The sequence below is a fragment of the Sapajus apella genome, unplaced genomic scaffold, assembly GCF_009761245.1.
Source record: "Sapajus apella isolate SASKATOON/1434 unplaced genomic scaffold, GSC_monkey_1.0 scaffold5, whole genome shotgun sequence".
NCBI lineage: Eukaryota > Metazoa > Chordata > Mammalia > Primates > Cebidae > Sapajus > Sapajus apella.
Window position 1 is genome coordinate 31,014,773 of NW_022436945.1, and position 15,366 is coordinate 31,030,138.

The 15,366-nt window shown below is 46.7% G+C and overlaps 1 protein-coding gene across 1 annotated transcript; it reads right to left on the bottom strand.

Moving 5' to 3' along the window:
- Positions 1–3,000: 3,000 nt before the first annotated feature.
- On the bottom strand, positions 3,001–7,866 carry PHOX2B (paired like homeobox 2B). The gene is made up of 3 exons (XM_032274054.1): positions 7,266–7,866; positions 6,242–6,429; positions 3,001–5,245 (listed from the first exon to the last, which is right to left on the bottom strand). The coding sequence occupies exons 1-3, from the start codon at positions 7,504–7,506 to the stop codon at positions 4,730–4,732; spliced, it is 945 nt and encodes a 314-aa protein (XP_032129945.1). The 5' UTR covers positions 7,507–7,866; the 3' UTR covers positions 3,001–4,729.
- Between the last annotated feature and the right edge of the window lie 7,500 nt (positions 7,867–15,366).

The window sequence follows — 15,366 nt, forward strand, 5'->3', positions numbered from 1 at the left end:
AAAACTTGTAAGTTTAAAATGGAGCCTGGCATGCAGTAGGCACTCAATAAATGTTAGTAGGTGTTACTTGTCAGCTCCTGACTGATTTTAGCCTGCTCCTGTCCAGCCTCAGCAAAGTCACCAGGTGGCACAGATCCCTTCTCTGAATTGAGGACCATCTCTAAGCATAGGCTATCTTTCTAAGGATATGCAGCAGTCACAGAGATGCATCGGGAGTGAGTTATGGACCGCTACTATTTGCTGTGTTGTCTACTTCCCTCTGAAACCACTCTCCGAGTCTCTGCACTCTGCCATTTTGAAGGAGACTTGGCTTACGGGTGGCCATCTGGCATCGGGTCTGCAGCTTTTGTGAAGTCACATGTGGTCCCATAGTTGCCAAGAAAAAGGATGCTTTGATGAGCCAAAATGCAAATTTCTTAGGAGAGGAAAAGTGAAAGTGAGCTTGTTCACACTGTGCAGGGCTCCAAGGAAATGACACAATGTGAGAGACAGAGTGTCCTGCCACTAGACTCCGTCATATTACAGGGGTATTATTTTGCATTTCATCATAGACTTGCCTCCCAACAGTTTGCTTCTTTGATCAGTAGAAGAAGCAGAGGTGACCCAAATTAAAACAAAGGTGGTATTCAGAATACTAGAGCTACAGTGGGGTGCATCAGACGTTTACACTGCATCCTTGCAAAAGCTGGGATGGAGGTGAGTGCATGGCTTTCTCACCAATCCCCAGAGTTTCCCTTGTCCTGGAGGCAAGTCACTCAAAGGAGCTCAAGGCCAGGAGAAGGAAATTTGGCAACCCTCATCAGTTTATTCACATCTGAAAGGATTTCTAGGGCCTTCCCTGGGGTTTCCAAAAGCTCTTCTGTGGCTATTTGTTTTTCCTCTTCTTTCTCTATCCCTCTTCTTCCTCTCTCCACTCGTTGTTCTTTTTCTCTGCTGGTCCTGCCTTTTCCAGAATGCTTGTCCACTAGCCTGCCCATCAGCTTTCAGAGACTTACCTCGTGGTCTTCCATGACTGAAGGAAGGTGAACTTTCCTGTGACAAGGCCCAGGACCTTGATTGCTCTTTTTGCCAATAAATTCTTGCTTTTGTGGTCTATCTCAGACCTTCTAAGTTATATTTACAACCAAAGACTAGAACCTAAGAGGTCTGGCAATTGCTAGCATATTAGACTAGCACAATTAGTGGATAGTCTAATATGGACAATGTTGTCTTGGAGACTTTACCGAAGGGCCTTTAGGGAGATTTTTTAAAGAATATTTAAAAGTCTTTTTTTTATTATTCTTTTTTTTTTTTTTCAGACAGGGTCTATCTCTATCACCTAGGCTGGAGTGCAGTGGCATGATTATAGCTCATCGCAACCTCAGCTCCTGGGCTCAAGCAATCATCCCACCTTAGCCTCCCAAGTAGCTAGGACTACAGGCATGTGCCACCACACCTGGCTAATTTTCCCCTTCCTTCCTTCCTTCCTTCCTTCCTTCCTTCCTTCCTTCCTTCCTTCCTTCCTTCCTTCCTTCCTTCCTTCTTTCTTTCTTCTTTCTTTCTTTCTTTTTCTCTCTTTCTCTTTCTTTCTTTCTTTCCTTCCTTCTTTCTAGAGATGAGGTCTTTCTATGTGGCTCAGGCAGGTTTCCAACTCCTGCCTTCAAGCGATCCTCCTGCCTTGACATCCCAAAAGGTTGGCATTACAGGTATGAACAACCATGTGTGGCCCTAAAAGCCTTCTAGAAACATGATTTGAAGTTTGATATGACACAAATATTTGACATTTCTGAATGAACCTGACTGATCAAATGCAAGCCACATTTGGATGCTTGTGGTGAGAAGCCCTTGATAAATTTAAACTAGATCAGCTGCTAATCCTTAAACCAGAGGAGGGAAACTGTGGCCTCCCTTCAAATGAGGGGAACTGAATTATGTGTTGATTATGCCCAGCCAGAGAGGTACAACGGTAAGGACCAGAAGTGTACACAGGGCTTCTGCTTGGAGAAATTAACCCAAGGGTCCAAGAAGGAGGCAGGACTCCATTTCGGGGCTATAGTGAGGACTCCTTCCCTCCAAAAGAGATCATTAAGGCTGTCAGAATTCCTCCCTGCACCTGTTCCCAAGGTAGTCCAAGTTCTGGAATTTTCTGATTTGCATTTCTTATAGGGTAGTTAGTGGTTCTCATAACTTCTAGAACTTAAAGCACATTGCTGGACCCACCCCTAGAGTTTCTGATTCAGTAGGCCCGAGGTGGGTCCCAAGAATTTGTGACTAGCAAATTCCCAGGTGATGCTGATGCTGCTGGTCCAGGAGCCACACTTTAAGAACCACTGATACAGTTAAAAATTGCAGGCTCTTTAATGAGATTTTCTCTCTTCAAAGGCTGGCCCCATCACTCAACAGGCCCCTGTTGCCTCCATTCCCTCACCTGTTTAAAAGAAAACTGGGCATAGGAATTGTACTTGCTTCAGGGCCTTGTTTTGAAGGATAAATTAGGAAATGCATGGAAGGCACAAACCTGTTCCACACAATACCTGATCACCTGCCCACATGGAGTTTGTCAGGTGTCCCGGGGTGTCAGTAGTCTGCAGGGTTTGGGGGAGCTGGACAGCCTGGACCTTGCCAGATATCATTGGTCTTGAAGGCACCTGCATGCAGAATCCACACTGTCATTTCAAGTCCACCTCAAAGACATGAATTCAAATCCTGTCTTGGCTGCCACCCAGTCCATGGATTCACAGCCAGATGTGAACTCTTTTATCAACGCCCTGGTGTGCTTCTGGGGACAGAAAAGCATGGACAAGAATCCTGCTTGCCCTCCCAAGCACTAAATTTTATATTTGGCTGAATTTGGCTGCATGGGTTTAGATGCCCAGTCACCTGGATTTCCAGAACCAACTGGGCTTCTTGCTATTTTTTAGTACAATTTCCTTTATCTTCCCTTATCCTTTTAAAATAAAACTTAAAAAAAAATGACCAATCATACAAAAATGAGTCAAGAAAAAAAAAGAGTTCAATTGCTAGACTTGCTTTTTGTTTTTATTATCAACAATCAAGTTAATGGTACACTCTTGGAAAACTATATGCACATGTAGAAATATTTCCCTTTTAAATAGAAGCATTCATTATAACACATATAAATAAATTCAAAAATCTGAAACATAACTTATGACAATTGTGTTCACAAACGTAGTCCAACAGGGGAAAAAAAAGAAATCAGACAGACATGCACCTGATAACAAAAATATATACCATTGTCTGAACTGTGGTCTCTCTAACACAAAAGATTGAACCCGTGAGAACCTTGTTACACCATAAAGACACGCCATAGAGACTACAATAAGAGAAAAACATTATACGGTCAAGTAGAGGAGACGGTCTGTACTGATATTAACACGATACAATTGAGTCACAGAACACAGTTGTAGAAAGACACCGAAAAAGTTAAAGCCTCAACATTCAACTAATATCTAGAGTTTGTGCCTTTTAAAATAATAATTAAAAAATCCCAACAGAGATGTCTAAACTGCGCGAAGAATGGAACCATCAATATACAGTCCATCCACCATATAGGATGTGAGTCCAGTTCGGATCATTCCAACAGAAATGCAAACCGAGACACTTCTGCAAACGTGTGTGTGCCTTTCCCTTGCTCGGTAGATTTCTCTGCAGCCAGTTATGTGGACTGCAACTGACTCCAATCCAAAGCAGTGCCAAAAAGTTCATTAAAAGCTGGTGGAAGAAGAAAATGGCGACGGGGTAGGCGGGAGCGAGGGGAAAAAAAAAAAGAGTTGCGAAACATGAGACACATTTTGCAGAGTTTGTAGATGAAAAGGCATCTCATGGATAGCGTATCTTTCAGGGCCGAAAGGCTGCAAAGATTCGGGATTGGGAGTTGCAACTGTGTGGGGTTCCGATGCGCTAATGGCGGGATGGTGTTCGGCGAGGTGGGACAGGCAAGGGGGCGCCAGAAAGTCACTTCTGCCACCGGGAGAGTCTGAGCGAGTCGTCGGTCGCCACAGTGACCCGAACCCAAGGACACGATAGGAAGGTGGGCTGGAAAGGCGTCCCTACTCTTCCCTGAAGAAAAGCCCCAAGAGAATCCGTGCTGTTAGCAGGGAGAGGATTTAGGGATTCACAGGATCGAGCCCTCAGCTCCAGCTGCAGCTTCTTCCCTAGCCCCTCCTTTAATTTGTCTTTTTTCTTTCTTATGTTTTTTAAATCTTTCTGGGTTGTTGGCTTTTGTTTTTTAATGGTTTCTGCCTTCCAACTTTTTTGTTTTTAGTTTTACTTTTTTGTCTTTTATTTCTAAACAAGCCACTGAGTTGGTTGCGGCCCCCCATCTCTTCCTGTCACCTGCTTGGGCCACAGACACACATTCCCCGAGACAGACACAAACTGACACGCAGACACAGCCCCCTGAGAGTGCCCCCGCGTCCAGGCCGCACTGCTCACAACCCCCGGTCAGCAGGCGGAGCCCTGGCCCCGCTGCGCGGCCGAGGCAGGTGCGAAGCCAGGGAAGTTTGTTTGTTTTGTATTATTTGGGGCTTAAGGAAGGGGGAGGAGTGGGGTTGAAATGAGGGCTACGCTGTTTTCCCTTTATTCTTAGCGCGATTACTTTAGGCCCTCGAGGAAAAAGCCACGGCAGCAGCGACGACAATAGCCTTGGGCCTACCCGCTCGCCCACTCGCCCGCCCGGGCCCTGGCTCGCCCGATGTCGCCGCCGCCGCCGCCGCCGCAGGATCCCAGATCAGAACATACTGCTCTTCACTAAGGCGGCTTTGGCACCGTTGGGTCTTTGGAGCGAAGATAGGACACTAGCGAAGGGGCCTCCAAGCGAATCCGGGATGGAGGTGATGGGGCCGGGGCCAGGAGCCCAGCCTTGTCCAGGGCCCCCAGCCGCAGCCAGACCTCCAGCTGCCGCCGCCGCCGCAGCCGCCGCTGCTGCTGCCGCGGCCGCCGCCGCTGCTGCCGCTCCTCCCTTGCCGGGTTCGCCTCCCGGGCCCCCGGGCCCCGCCGCCCCTGGAGCTCCAGCCGGGCTGGGCCCGCCGCCGCCGCCGCCACTCGCTCCGCAGCTGGGGGTGGGGTTGGGGTTGGGACCTGGGCCCCCAGTGCTGTCCGGGTCGGTGCTCTTGGCCTCTTTGCTCTCGTCGTCCCTGGAGGAGTCAGACTTTTTGCCCGAGGAGCCGTTCTTGGCCGCGGCCGCTGCGGCTGCAGCTGCGCGCTCCTGCTTGCGAAACTTGGCGCGGCGGTTCTGGAACCACACCTGGCCCAAGACGGAAGGAGAGACGGTGAAGCAGGGGTGGAAAGAAAGAAATGGGAAAGAAAAGCACGAGTTAGGGTGGCCCACGTTCTACTTTTGCTTGTTTTAACACCCCCCTCCCCGCGCGCGGTGATCACACCCACGCGCACTCAGCCCACCGAGTCTACCCCTCCTCGTTGCCGTGCATCTTCGGAGAAACTTTCTGAGGGCGAGCTGAGCATTCCAGGGAAATGAAGCCTTGCAGGGGAGTTAAAAAGATTAGAAAGAGTTAAAAAGGCCCCAGGTCCCAGAAAGACCCTAAAAGGGAAGGCCTTATTTTGGTGAGTCCGCTTCTTGAGCAAGCCCCGAGCTCGCCATTCACCCCAAGCCCTTAGGCTTAAAGTTAAACTCTAATTTTAAGGAAAAGGGTTTGCTCCAATGCCCATCTCGGGCCTTTGGGCCTGGAAGAGCCTGCGTTTGGTGCGAACCGCTTCTCCGTGGGGGGCTCATCCAGGGAGCCGCTGTGGCCAACTTGTGAGAGCACCTGTGTCTAATAGGTTAGAGTAAGCCTTGGTTCTAGACCTTCATGAAGTCACAGCCCCTTTGCAAATCTGATTCAAGTCATAGTTTCCAGAAAAATGCACCTATATGCTATGGGGCCAGGTAAAACGCACTTGAGTTAGGAGGCATTTGTAGGGGGAAAAAAACATAAAACCGGAGCAAAGTCTGCACACCTTCCACCACAGGCACTTCCTGTCCCCTGGCTCATCCACGTCCTAAGGCCCCCCATTACCCTGCTCGGGTGAGAAACACTTGACAGCTGTGCATAAAATGCCAAGAGCGCGCTCTAAGCCTTTCTCGCACGCACAGCCACACCAAATCCAATATTTCTGATCTGCCCTGGGCCCCTAGCTCCTTCTCACTGAGGCTCCAGGACTTCGAATTTCACCAGCCGCCGCTCACCCCCACACCTCCCCGGACCAGTGCGGCGGAGCCGGGTCAGTTTCCAGGCGAGCGTACCTGGACTCGTGCCTCTGTGAGGTCGATCTTCAGGGCCAGCTCTTCCCGGGTGTAGATGTCCGGGTAGTGAGTCTCCGCGAAGACCCTCTCCAACTCTTTGAGCTGCGCACTGGTGAAAGTGGTGCGGATGCGCCGCTGCTTGCGCTTCTCGTTGAGGCCGCCGTGGTCGGTAAAGAGTTTGTAAGGAACTAGAGAGAGGATGACAGAGGAGAAAGTGAGCGAATCGGCCGGCAGCACGCCGGCCGTGGAGCCAGAATGTGGGGACTACAAGGTCAGATCATCCGGCAGCCGCTACCTACACCCGCGCGGGACAGTCGCAGAGAGAAGCCGCTGGAATAAACCGAGGAAATTTGTTATCTACGGAAACCCAGGCTCAAACTTCGGGCTTGGCGGCATCCTTTCAGGCACAAGCGCCTTTGGTTGGATTGAAACAGCGCGATGTGACGGACTTGGGATAGTGCTTTCAGCAGGAAAAAAACGAGAGAGGAAAAAAAAAATCCAAAAACATCAGTCGGAATATCAGGGAGCCAGGAAAGAAGTTACCAAACAGTCCCACTTTGGGAAGTTTTCAATTCTCAGAAAGTTGAACCGGCTCAAAAGTTGGGGACAGTGCTGCAAAAAAATAATAATAAATTAAAGAAATAATCATAAAAATGACCAGCCAAAGAGGTGTGAGCTGCTGTCGGTTCTTAAAAAAAGAGACACTGCCAGTAATGAGCTTTACTCTTTGTTATTTAATTATTTTCTAAGCTTTACGTCTCATCGCAAAGTAAATAAATTATGCCTATCATTTTGGCAGCTTAAGATAATTTTGTTGGCGGTTCGGGTGTGACTAGGATAGTGTAACCCTGTAAGTGAATTACCCCTCCCTGCAATCGCTTCTAACGTGATAAATTCTTTCATTTGTGTAAGCAAATTTCGTTTGGTAAATACTAAACACATTTCCATTTTCAAATGCAATCAAGGCTTCCTATATACGAGCGGAAAGGCGGCTTCCTCCGCTGAGAAAGCTGACGGTCCTTACCTGCGGCGTACGGACTGCTCTGGTGGTCCCTGAGGGTGCCCAGGCTGCAGGATCCCGGCGTGAGGGACGGGCAGCCGGACGTGGCCCCAAAAGTGGTCCTTATCGGGTTATACTGGAAGCCACTGGCCTGGCTGCAGGAACTGAAGTCAGCATAGGCTGAAGCCAGGCTCGAGGTGTCCATCCCAGCCATACAGGACTCGTAGGCAGAGGAATTGAGGTAAGAATATTCCATTTTATACATTGAAAAGGTTCTGGATGGCTCAGCCAAGTGGAAAAATGAAATAAAAGATGGATATGGAGAAGGTGGCTGGAGTGGGGAGATGTGCACAGCTCAACGCCTGCCTCCAAACTGGCCTCCTTACTACCAGCAGAGCCTAGTTTTATGAAAAAGCCTCCTATGAGATGCCTTGTCTGAGGTCTCTAGAGCATATAGTCCTCATAATAAACTTGGCTCTTTCCACTTGGACAATAGCAAAGCGGTTGGTCTTATTGCTGGCGCTTTTTACATGACAATAACTCATCCGTCTATTGGGCTGGCACTGGGGAACTGAGCTGTCCAACCTCCCTATCATTGATTCCTGCATCTCTAATTAGAATTTAATACCACACCATTACGCACTGAGCCCCTGATCCTCCCTTCTAACCAGCTCCCTGCCCTTTAATTCAATCACACTACTTGGAAATAATGAAAGTTGGGTGACGATTCTCCCTGATCCAATTTCCCCGAGCTTTTAAGCCTTTTTAACTGATCATATACCTTAGGCATAAATTGAGATAGTGTGTGTATTTTCCCCCTTCTTCGTCCTCTTCTTTTTTTCCCCCCCTCGGTTAGGGAGAAGAAACCTTGATGTCATAGAAAACCTGTTTTGTAAGAGTGTTACATGCTCAATTTAACAACAAACCTACCCCCCGAAGTGCATGAAATGTTATAAAGGACTGGGACATTGGCAAGACTCAGGCACCCTGTAACATAGAGTAAGTGAGCCAAGGGGGTTTATGTGAACGATAAACGGATTTCTTTAAAAATACACCTGGTAGAGGGGGTTAAAAGAGAGAGAGAAAGCATCTTATAAATTGCATTTCTCCTTGCAGCTTAATGTGCTTTCAAGAGACTCGGGGTATACAGCCACTTAAAACTCTGAGTATACAGCCACTTTAAAAAAATCTGAGGAAAGATTTTGAATGTAAAACATCTGGATTCTCAACTGTGGTGTGTTCTTTGCGTTCAGTTCTGTGTCTGTTTTCATTAGCGCAAGGTTTGCATTTGGTTGGTTTGGAGGTTGTTCGTTTTAATTACGCCTAACTGGCAAGTAAGCATGAAGTGTACCCAAATGTATCTCCTCTTTCATCTCTTTTCGGCTCTCCAACTCTTTATCGCCTCTATTTCTTTCAGGTGCCCACAATCCTCCACAGACCCGGGGACTGCTTCTTTGCCTTTTAGGTTTGCCTGCTGCAGTGAGCAAAATTCTCGTCATGTAAATGCCCAGGCAAGGGTGCCAGGTCGGGCACCTTTCTTGTCCGATTCCTTAGGCTTTTTGGTGCTGGCAGCGAGGCACAGACAAAGAAGCGGGCAGTGATTTGTGGGCCTCAGTGGCCCCATGATTTAAGGGGAGGGTAATTTTCATTTGGTTCGTTAGGCCCTAGCAGAATAAGGGAAACTATTTCATTAAATCCTTCCTCTCGGTGGACAAGAAGGGGAAAGCTTAGTTGAATCGCCGTGTGGTGTAAACAAACCCTGGATATTTTATATGAATTAAATGTGTAGATAATTAGTTTTATTGCATTCATTACCCCCTTTATGTGCTCTGTAACAAGTCAGTAATTAAAGTAACAAACTCATAAAGTCTTTATAGGGGCATTTAGGCGTTCAGTGTTTGCCAAACTAAGTGGTTTAATTCGATGCTAGTGCCGGAGAGTGGATGGGCGCCCGCTCTCCCCTGCCACCGTGTTTTATTGCGCACTAAACTGCCGAGGATGCAGTAATGGATTAAACAGGGACAACGGTCCCCCAGCCTTGTGCTTCTCTGCAGGGTGAGTTTCAGGCGGTTGCAAATCCTCGAGACGTGAGGAAGCGCTGAAGTTGGGAGAGCAGAAAGCGGGACCTACCAAGGATCCTGGTGATAGTTTTATGGGGAGGGCTGATAGTTTTATTGCAGTTATATGTTGTACAATGCGTATTTGATAAAGAAGAGCCCTTGGTGACCAGTGTGCACTTTTTTGTGCACGGGGGTGAAATGAAAATAAATGTGTACAAGGTTTTACTGCGGCGGGAAACAAATTGCAACGCTCTAAATGGTTTTTCTTTATGGTCACCAGACAAGAGGAGAAAAGGGATGCAAACATCTGTCTTCAGTCCCCTAAACCTAAAGGCCAGCAAAGACAGATGCGAATCCAAGTGCTATTACGGCATAGATTTGTCTTTATTTATCCCGCTCTCATGAATATGAATCCGCATTTGGGCCGGGAGGTGGCTGTGTCCATTTGGACTCCACACATGGAATTTCCCCCGCGCTCATCCCCCTCCCCAACCACTTGAGGGAGGTGGGGGATAGGTTGTCCAGCACAAGGCTGAGATTTTCCAAGTTTCTTCGTTCCCTTGCATTTCGGTTGGGGGTTGTGCCTGCTGGTTTTCCAAAGGCGACTCGGCCGCCGAGGCCTGCCCTCGGGAAATGTGGATGTGCGGGGCACAGGCCGGGGTGACACACCGCCAACCAGCTCCTCGATTGTAGGTTTTAAGCGCGTTTCCCTGCAGAAGACAGTGACCAGAGTGGCCAGGAGGTGATGCGTTTCTGCTCCAAGACCTCTATTCTTGACAGTTACCGGGTTCACACCCCGCTTGGCGCTAGAGCCTAGGTTCACCCGGGGTGTGTCTGAACGTGGTGCAGATTGCGCGGTCGGCTTGGGAAGCTACGCCCCAGCGCCGCGCCGCCCCTGTGCGCTTCGGGCCGGAGCCCTAAGCCCGAGCCGAGCGCAGGGCAATTTCACCGCGGGTCCTAATTTGCAGACAGAGCCCAGGCCCCGTTGGCTTTTAGGACGGAGACGAAAGTAGGACCCAAAAGGTGCTCGGAGCTCAGAGTAGAGGGGTTCCTGTTGGCAGGTTCTGAGGATAGCTCTTGGGTGAACATGTGGAACTTCGGGATTTAGGTGGTGATTGTAAGCAGTTCCTGTGCGAAAAGGAGTGTTGGGGTGAGGAGTTCAGTGCGCAGCTCAGGGGACCTGGATGCGGATGGGGCTTCCGAGGGTGACTAGGGGAGAAGCTGAGAGATCTGGGCGAGGTCTCAGCGGAGGGGCGCTGCCAAGGGAAGTGCCTGGCGGTGGAGGGTGCCCGGGGGATGGTCAAGGGGCAGACCCGGGGCTCGGTCCCTCCGCGTCCTGGGGTCCCTCCCCGCCCCCCCGGGGCTCGGTCCCTCCCCGTCCTGGGGTCCCTCCCCGCCCCCCGGTCCCAGGCCGCCGCGCCTGCCCGCTCCGGGCGCCCCCTGCTGCCGGCCACCCCGGGTCGGAGTGCCCTGAGCCTTCTCGCCTTTGTACCACGAGACCTTTCAGCGCCGGGCCCACACGGCCGGGTGAGCAAATGCGCTTGACTTCATTTTCCCCTTTGTAGGCCTTGTAGGTTTATTTTGTTCAGTGTCACTGTCCCTCCCCCACCACCCCTGGCCTATCGTCCCTCTGCCCGTCTTTTGTGGCCGGGAGTCTTGCTTCTGCTTGGAGATGAAAGGCGTGCGGGGCTGGGCCAGGCCAGAGCCTCAGCCCCAGCGCCCTGTTTTGTTCCAGTTGTGCTTTCTACACGCGAGTTCTCCCCTAAAAGTTGTACTAAATGGTTAATTTAATTATTCCAACTATAGACCAACTGCTTCAGCGGCCTCCACCACGCGTCTGGGAGGAAAAAAGAAACCATCTATAAGAAATAATCTAATAAAAGTGAAGTGTAGAAAAACCCCTCCTGATTTTCAACCGGCACAAATAGAATTAAGCTTCAGCATCCTTTCCCCAAACAGACCTTTTGTCCAGATCACAACTTCAGCCAACCAGCAATGTGTACAGTGCCTGCTATTTATTTTAATAGAGGCTGGTGGGTAGCAGGATGGATTGATAGATAAATGACCACATGGATAGATGGATGAGTTTGATCCACCTGCCTCTGCCTTCCCTTTCTTAGTATGCGTACACGGTTGACTTTTTCCCCCTGCCGATTTTCTGAATCAATAATGGAAAGGCAATGCTACGTGATAAAAGGAGGGAAAAGGCCATTTAAAGCACCAAAAAGGAAGAGATTACCAGCATATATACTATCAGGAAAAAAAAAAGTTTACATGCTACTCAATACAAACTAAAAAAGGTTGAAAGTTTAAAAGAACTTTTCTTTCCTTTGCTGCACCATTCATAGGAGGGTTTCTTTTTCTTCTTCTTTTTTTCCTTGAAAGTCAGAAAGAATGTTAGAAGACAAGGAAACAAAACAGCAAACAAAATGCCATTGTATTGTAGTAGCGATTCATGGGAAAATGCTTGTCAGCCTCCTAATGCCTCACTCCTAGGAGGCTGTTTTGAGGCTGTTTTACCGCAGGCGAAGCACAATAACATGGGAATGAATAAAATATTAAATACCAGTGAGAGTTTCAGAGGAATTTCTTTTTGATTGCTTTATTTGATGCTGCATCCAAATTATCCCAGCATAGCCAGCCCACTGCCTGGCATAGACTCAACTCAGTACCAACATTTCTCTCAACTGGAGAATGAATAGGCAAGATTTGTCCTTGGGTTCTCCAAAAAGATTTCTGCAGACAGCAGCCTTTCCCACTCACCTGCATTAAGAAAATAACCTAGACAAAATTTATTGGGACACCATTTCCCCAAAACAGAAAGCATTCCAGCCACAGCAGCCCCATGTCTGATGACCCAGTGCATTCTCCTAGCATTTTAGAATTTCCACCACATTTTCCATTTGCCTAGCAACCATGATACACGTTTCATAATAGAAACTCTTTGAGGTTCTGGTAACTAACCTCCTGGCACTGTGAGACTAACAATTATTAACTGATTGACAATAGCGTATACAAAGCAATTAACGCAGTGCTTGGCACATGGAAAGAATCCAGTGACTGTTAGCCACCAGTATGATGGTGATGGCAATGATGTTGGAACGGTCTCTTGAATTGTATATTAAACACTTTACTTTGGGATTTAGACAGTGCATAGACACAGCGTTTTTCCTATTGTACGTTTATAATGCATGCATGTAGAATGGACACAGGGAGGGGAGCATCACACACTGGGGTCTGCTGCGGGGGTAGTTAGGGGAGGGATAACATGGGGAGAAATGCCAAATATAGGTGAGGGGGGGTATGGAGGCAACAAACCACATTGCCATGCTTGTACCTATGCAACAATCCTGCATGATCTGCACATGTACCCCAGACCCTAAAGTACAATAAAATAATAATAATAATAATAATGCATGTGGAAGAGAGTAGATAAATCAAAAAGCAGGCTCTAGGATATAAAATGGGAGAAAAGAAAGCAACCAGGCAGAAAAATTTATTTTTTATTAAAATTAAAATCAAATTTTTAATTTTTATTTTTTAAAGGAATTTACTGCAAGATATATTTGTATTAGATAGGTTAATTATATGTTTTGTCTTGTTATATACAGTTTTTATTCATAATTAATATGGTGCTTTATCCTGTATGTAAATGTTAGTATGTTCAGTGTGATCTCACTTTGAAAGGCATTTGTCCTGGATTAGCTGTGTGGTTTTGGGTTGAACTTTTATGGCTAACTCATAGATGATGCTTCTGCATCTGAATTAACTTTGAAGGTACCCCATGTGTATGTGCTATATAGGTGACGGTGTACAGATCTCCAAAATCCATTCTTTTAAGAACTTTTAAGGACATTTAAAAGCCCCACTCCACTCCTCCCCTTCCCTTCTCTTCACTTCCACAATGCTGTAAGTAGCAGAAGGGGCTGCCTGTTACCTTTTTGCTGAAGTTTGGCTAATAGCAGTAACATCTGCTGGGCTGGTAGGGGGGAGACATGGGGCATTTGATGTAAAAGTGACACAGATGTAAAAGTGACATCTGCTTGTAACAAAGGAGAAGCAAAATTAAATTAGCCAGGAAGCCCTCTCTATCTAAACTCAGGAAAAAAAAAAAAAAAAAAAAAAAAAACCTATTTGAAGAAGGAAGAAAAAAAAGTATTCATTAGCCCTGACCAAGCTTGCAGAGTGTAGAAGAGAACTTGCAGAGGGGATTATGATTTTCTGAGCCAGCAGCTGCCATAATAACTGGAGTAGCAGCATCATAAGGTAGCAATGTCCTGAGACCTTAAAGGCATCTTCTTATGCTCCAAAGAAAATGGTCAGGCAAGATTATCCTTCTTAGCCAAGCAATGACCTGAACTGTGTGAAGTAGCATATGGACAGAGAAAATCATTTTCAGGTTGAAGACAGAAAGAGAGTATGGACAAAGGCTTCAGAGTTAATCATATCCCTGTATATTTTTGGATAAGTTTGGGCAGAAACAGATTTTCATTTCACAGCTATATTCAAAGTCCTACTTCCAACTATTATAGATAAACCATTTTTTTTCACCAGGCTCATCCATGTGCTTAGGAGATTACATTTGGCAGTTAAAACTGCCATGCCTAAAATAAGGCTCAATTATGGCAAGGGGTGGGGGTGGGGTGTGGAAGTTTGATATACTTCACATCCTCCTAGCCATCGTTCTGGGAAATCATGAGTGTTACAAAGGAGCATCTCTCTCGCTCTCTTTTTCTTATAATGATTTCCTAAATTTCTCTAAGTGGAACACATTATGACAGCTTTCTATAAATTAATTTCACAGTGATAACAGAAGCCACTGGACAAGAAAAATTCCTCAATCTCCTACTTTTCAATCTATAAATTGATCAACCTCTACACCCATTCACTCTCCATGGCTCCTGCTACTTGGAGGAGGGAAGCCTAGTCTCATCTAAGGCCAATCCCTCTATCACACTTTGGAGTTTGATCTCTTCCACTAGCTCAAGAACCCTACACAATTCTTCCTTTCTCATGGATATCCAAACTCTCACCTGTTCATATGGACATATCCTGTTGTTCTCTAAATATGCTTAAGGCACGCTTATGCTAATTATCAACCAACTCTTTATTCTTCTTTGGCCACACCCCACCACCACCACTTGCCTCTCTTCTGCTCTTTACAGTCAAACATCTTGAAGGAGTTATCTCTTCTCGCTGTCTTTATTTCTTTACTTCTCAATCACTCTATGGCTTCGTGTAATATGGCCTCCACTACCCTCATGCAAATTAAATATTTCTTGGTAAGATTATCAGATCCATTGGGGATTTTCCAGATCTCCACTTACTTGAATATGTAGATCACTAGGGCTGTTTTACAAATGTTTCTCTTTCTCTTCATTTCTAGGCATATAGTGTGACTTATTTTGACCAATGAAAACTGAATGGAAGTCACACTTAACACTTCCATTCAATTTTCATTGGTCAAAATAAGTCATATGGTCATTTCTAACCATTTCATTGGTCAAAATAATTTGGTCAAAATAATTTTTATATGAAATGGTTAGATATGACCGTGTAACATATAAAAATGGTTAGATATATGACTTATTTTGACCAAAGAAAATTGAATGGAAGTGTTAAGTGTGACTTCCAGGTGGAACCTTTGAGGGCTAGCATCCAAGTCTTCATCCTCCTTTTTTTGCCCTCTTCTATGCTCCAGATGGTGACTGCTTTGTCAGCCTGAGTTCCAGGTGAGGACGCCATGAAGTAAAGATCCCAGCAGACCCACAATGGACATATATTTCCTTAGAGTTTCAGGGAAGGCTCTGGAAGAGGTGACATCTATACTGGGTACTAAGCAATGAGTGGGAGTGAGCAAATGGTGATGAAGTGGAAAAGAAGTTTCCTAGTATGGTAGTGACAAAGACTCCGAAACCAGAGAGAGCATAGTTTGTTTGTGAATTTATAAGTAGTTCAGTTTAGCTTTTAGTTAGAGTAGAATTGATGGGGACTGGGGAACACACCAACAGGCATGTAATGAGCTATAAGATAAGAGCAGTAGAGCTGGAATCAGACCCTACAGG

Bases quoted from the DNA above. Each gene is read 5' to 3' on its own strand.
- PHOX2B (XM_032274054.1), bottom strand. From the start codon at position 7,506: ATGTATAAAATGGAATATTCTTACCTCAATTCCTCTGCCTACGAGTCC. The intron at 6,430-7,265 runs GTAAGGACCGTC...TCCTCTCTCTAG, and splicing joins GAGCAGTCCGTACGCCGCAG to TTCCTTACAAACTCTTTACC. The intron at 5,246-6,241 runs GTACGCTCGCCT...GTCTTGGGCCAG, and splicing joins TCACAGAGGCACGAGTCCAG to GTGTGGTTCCAGAACCGCCG.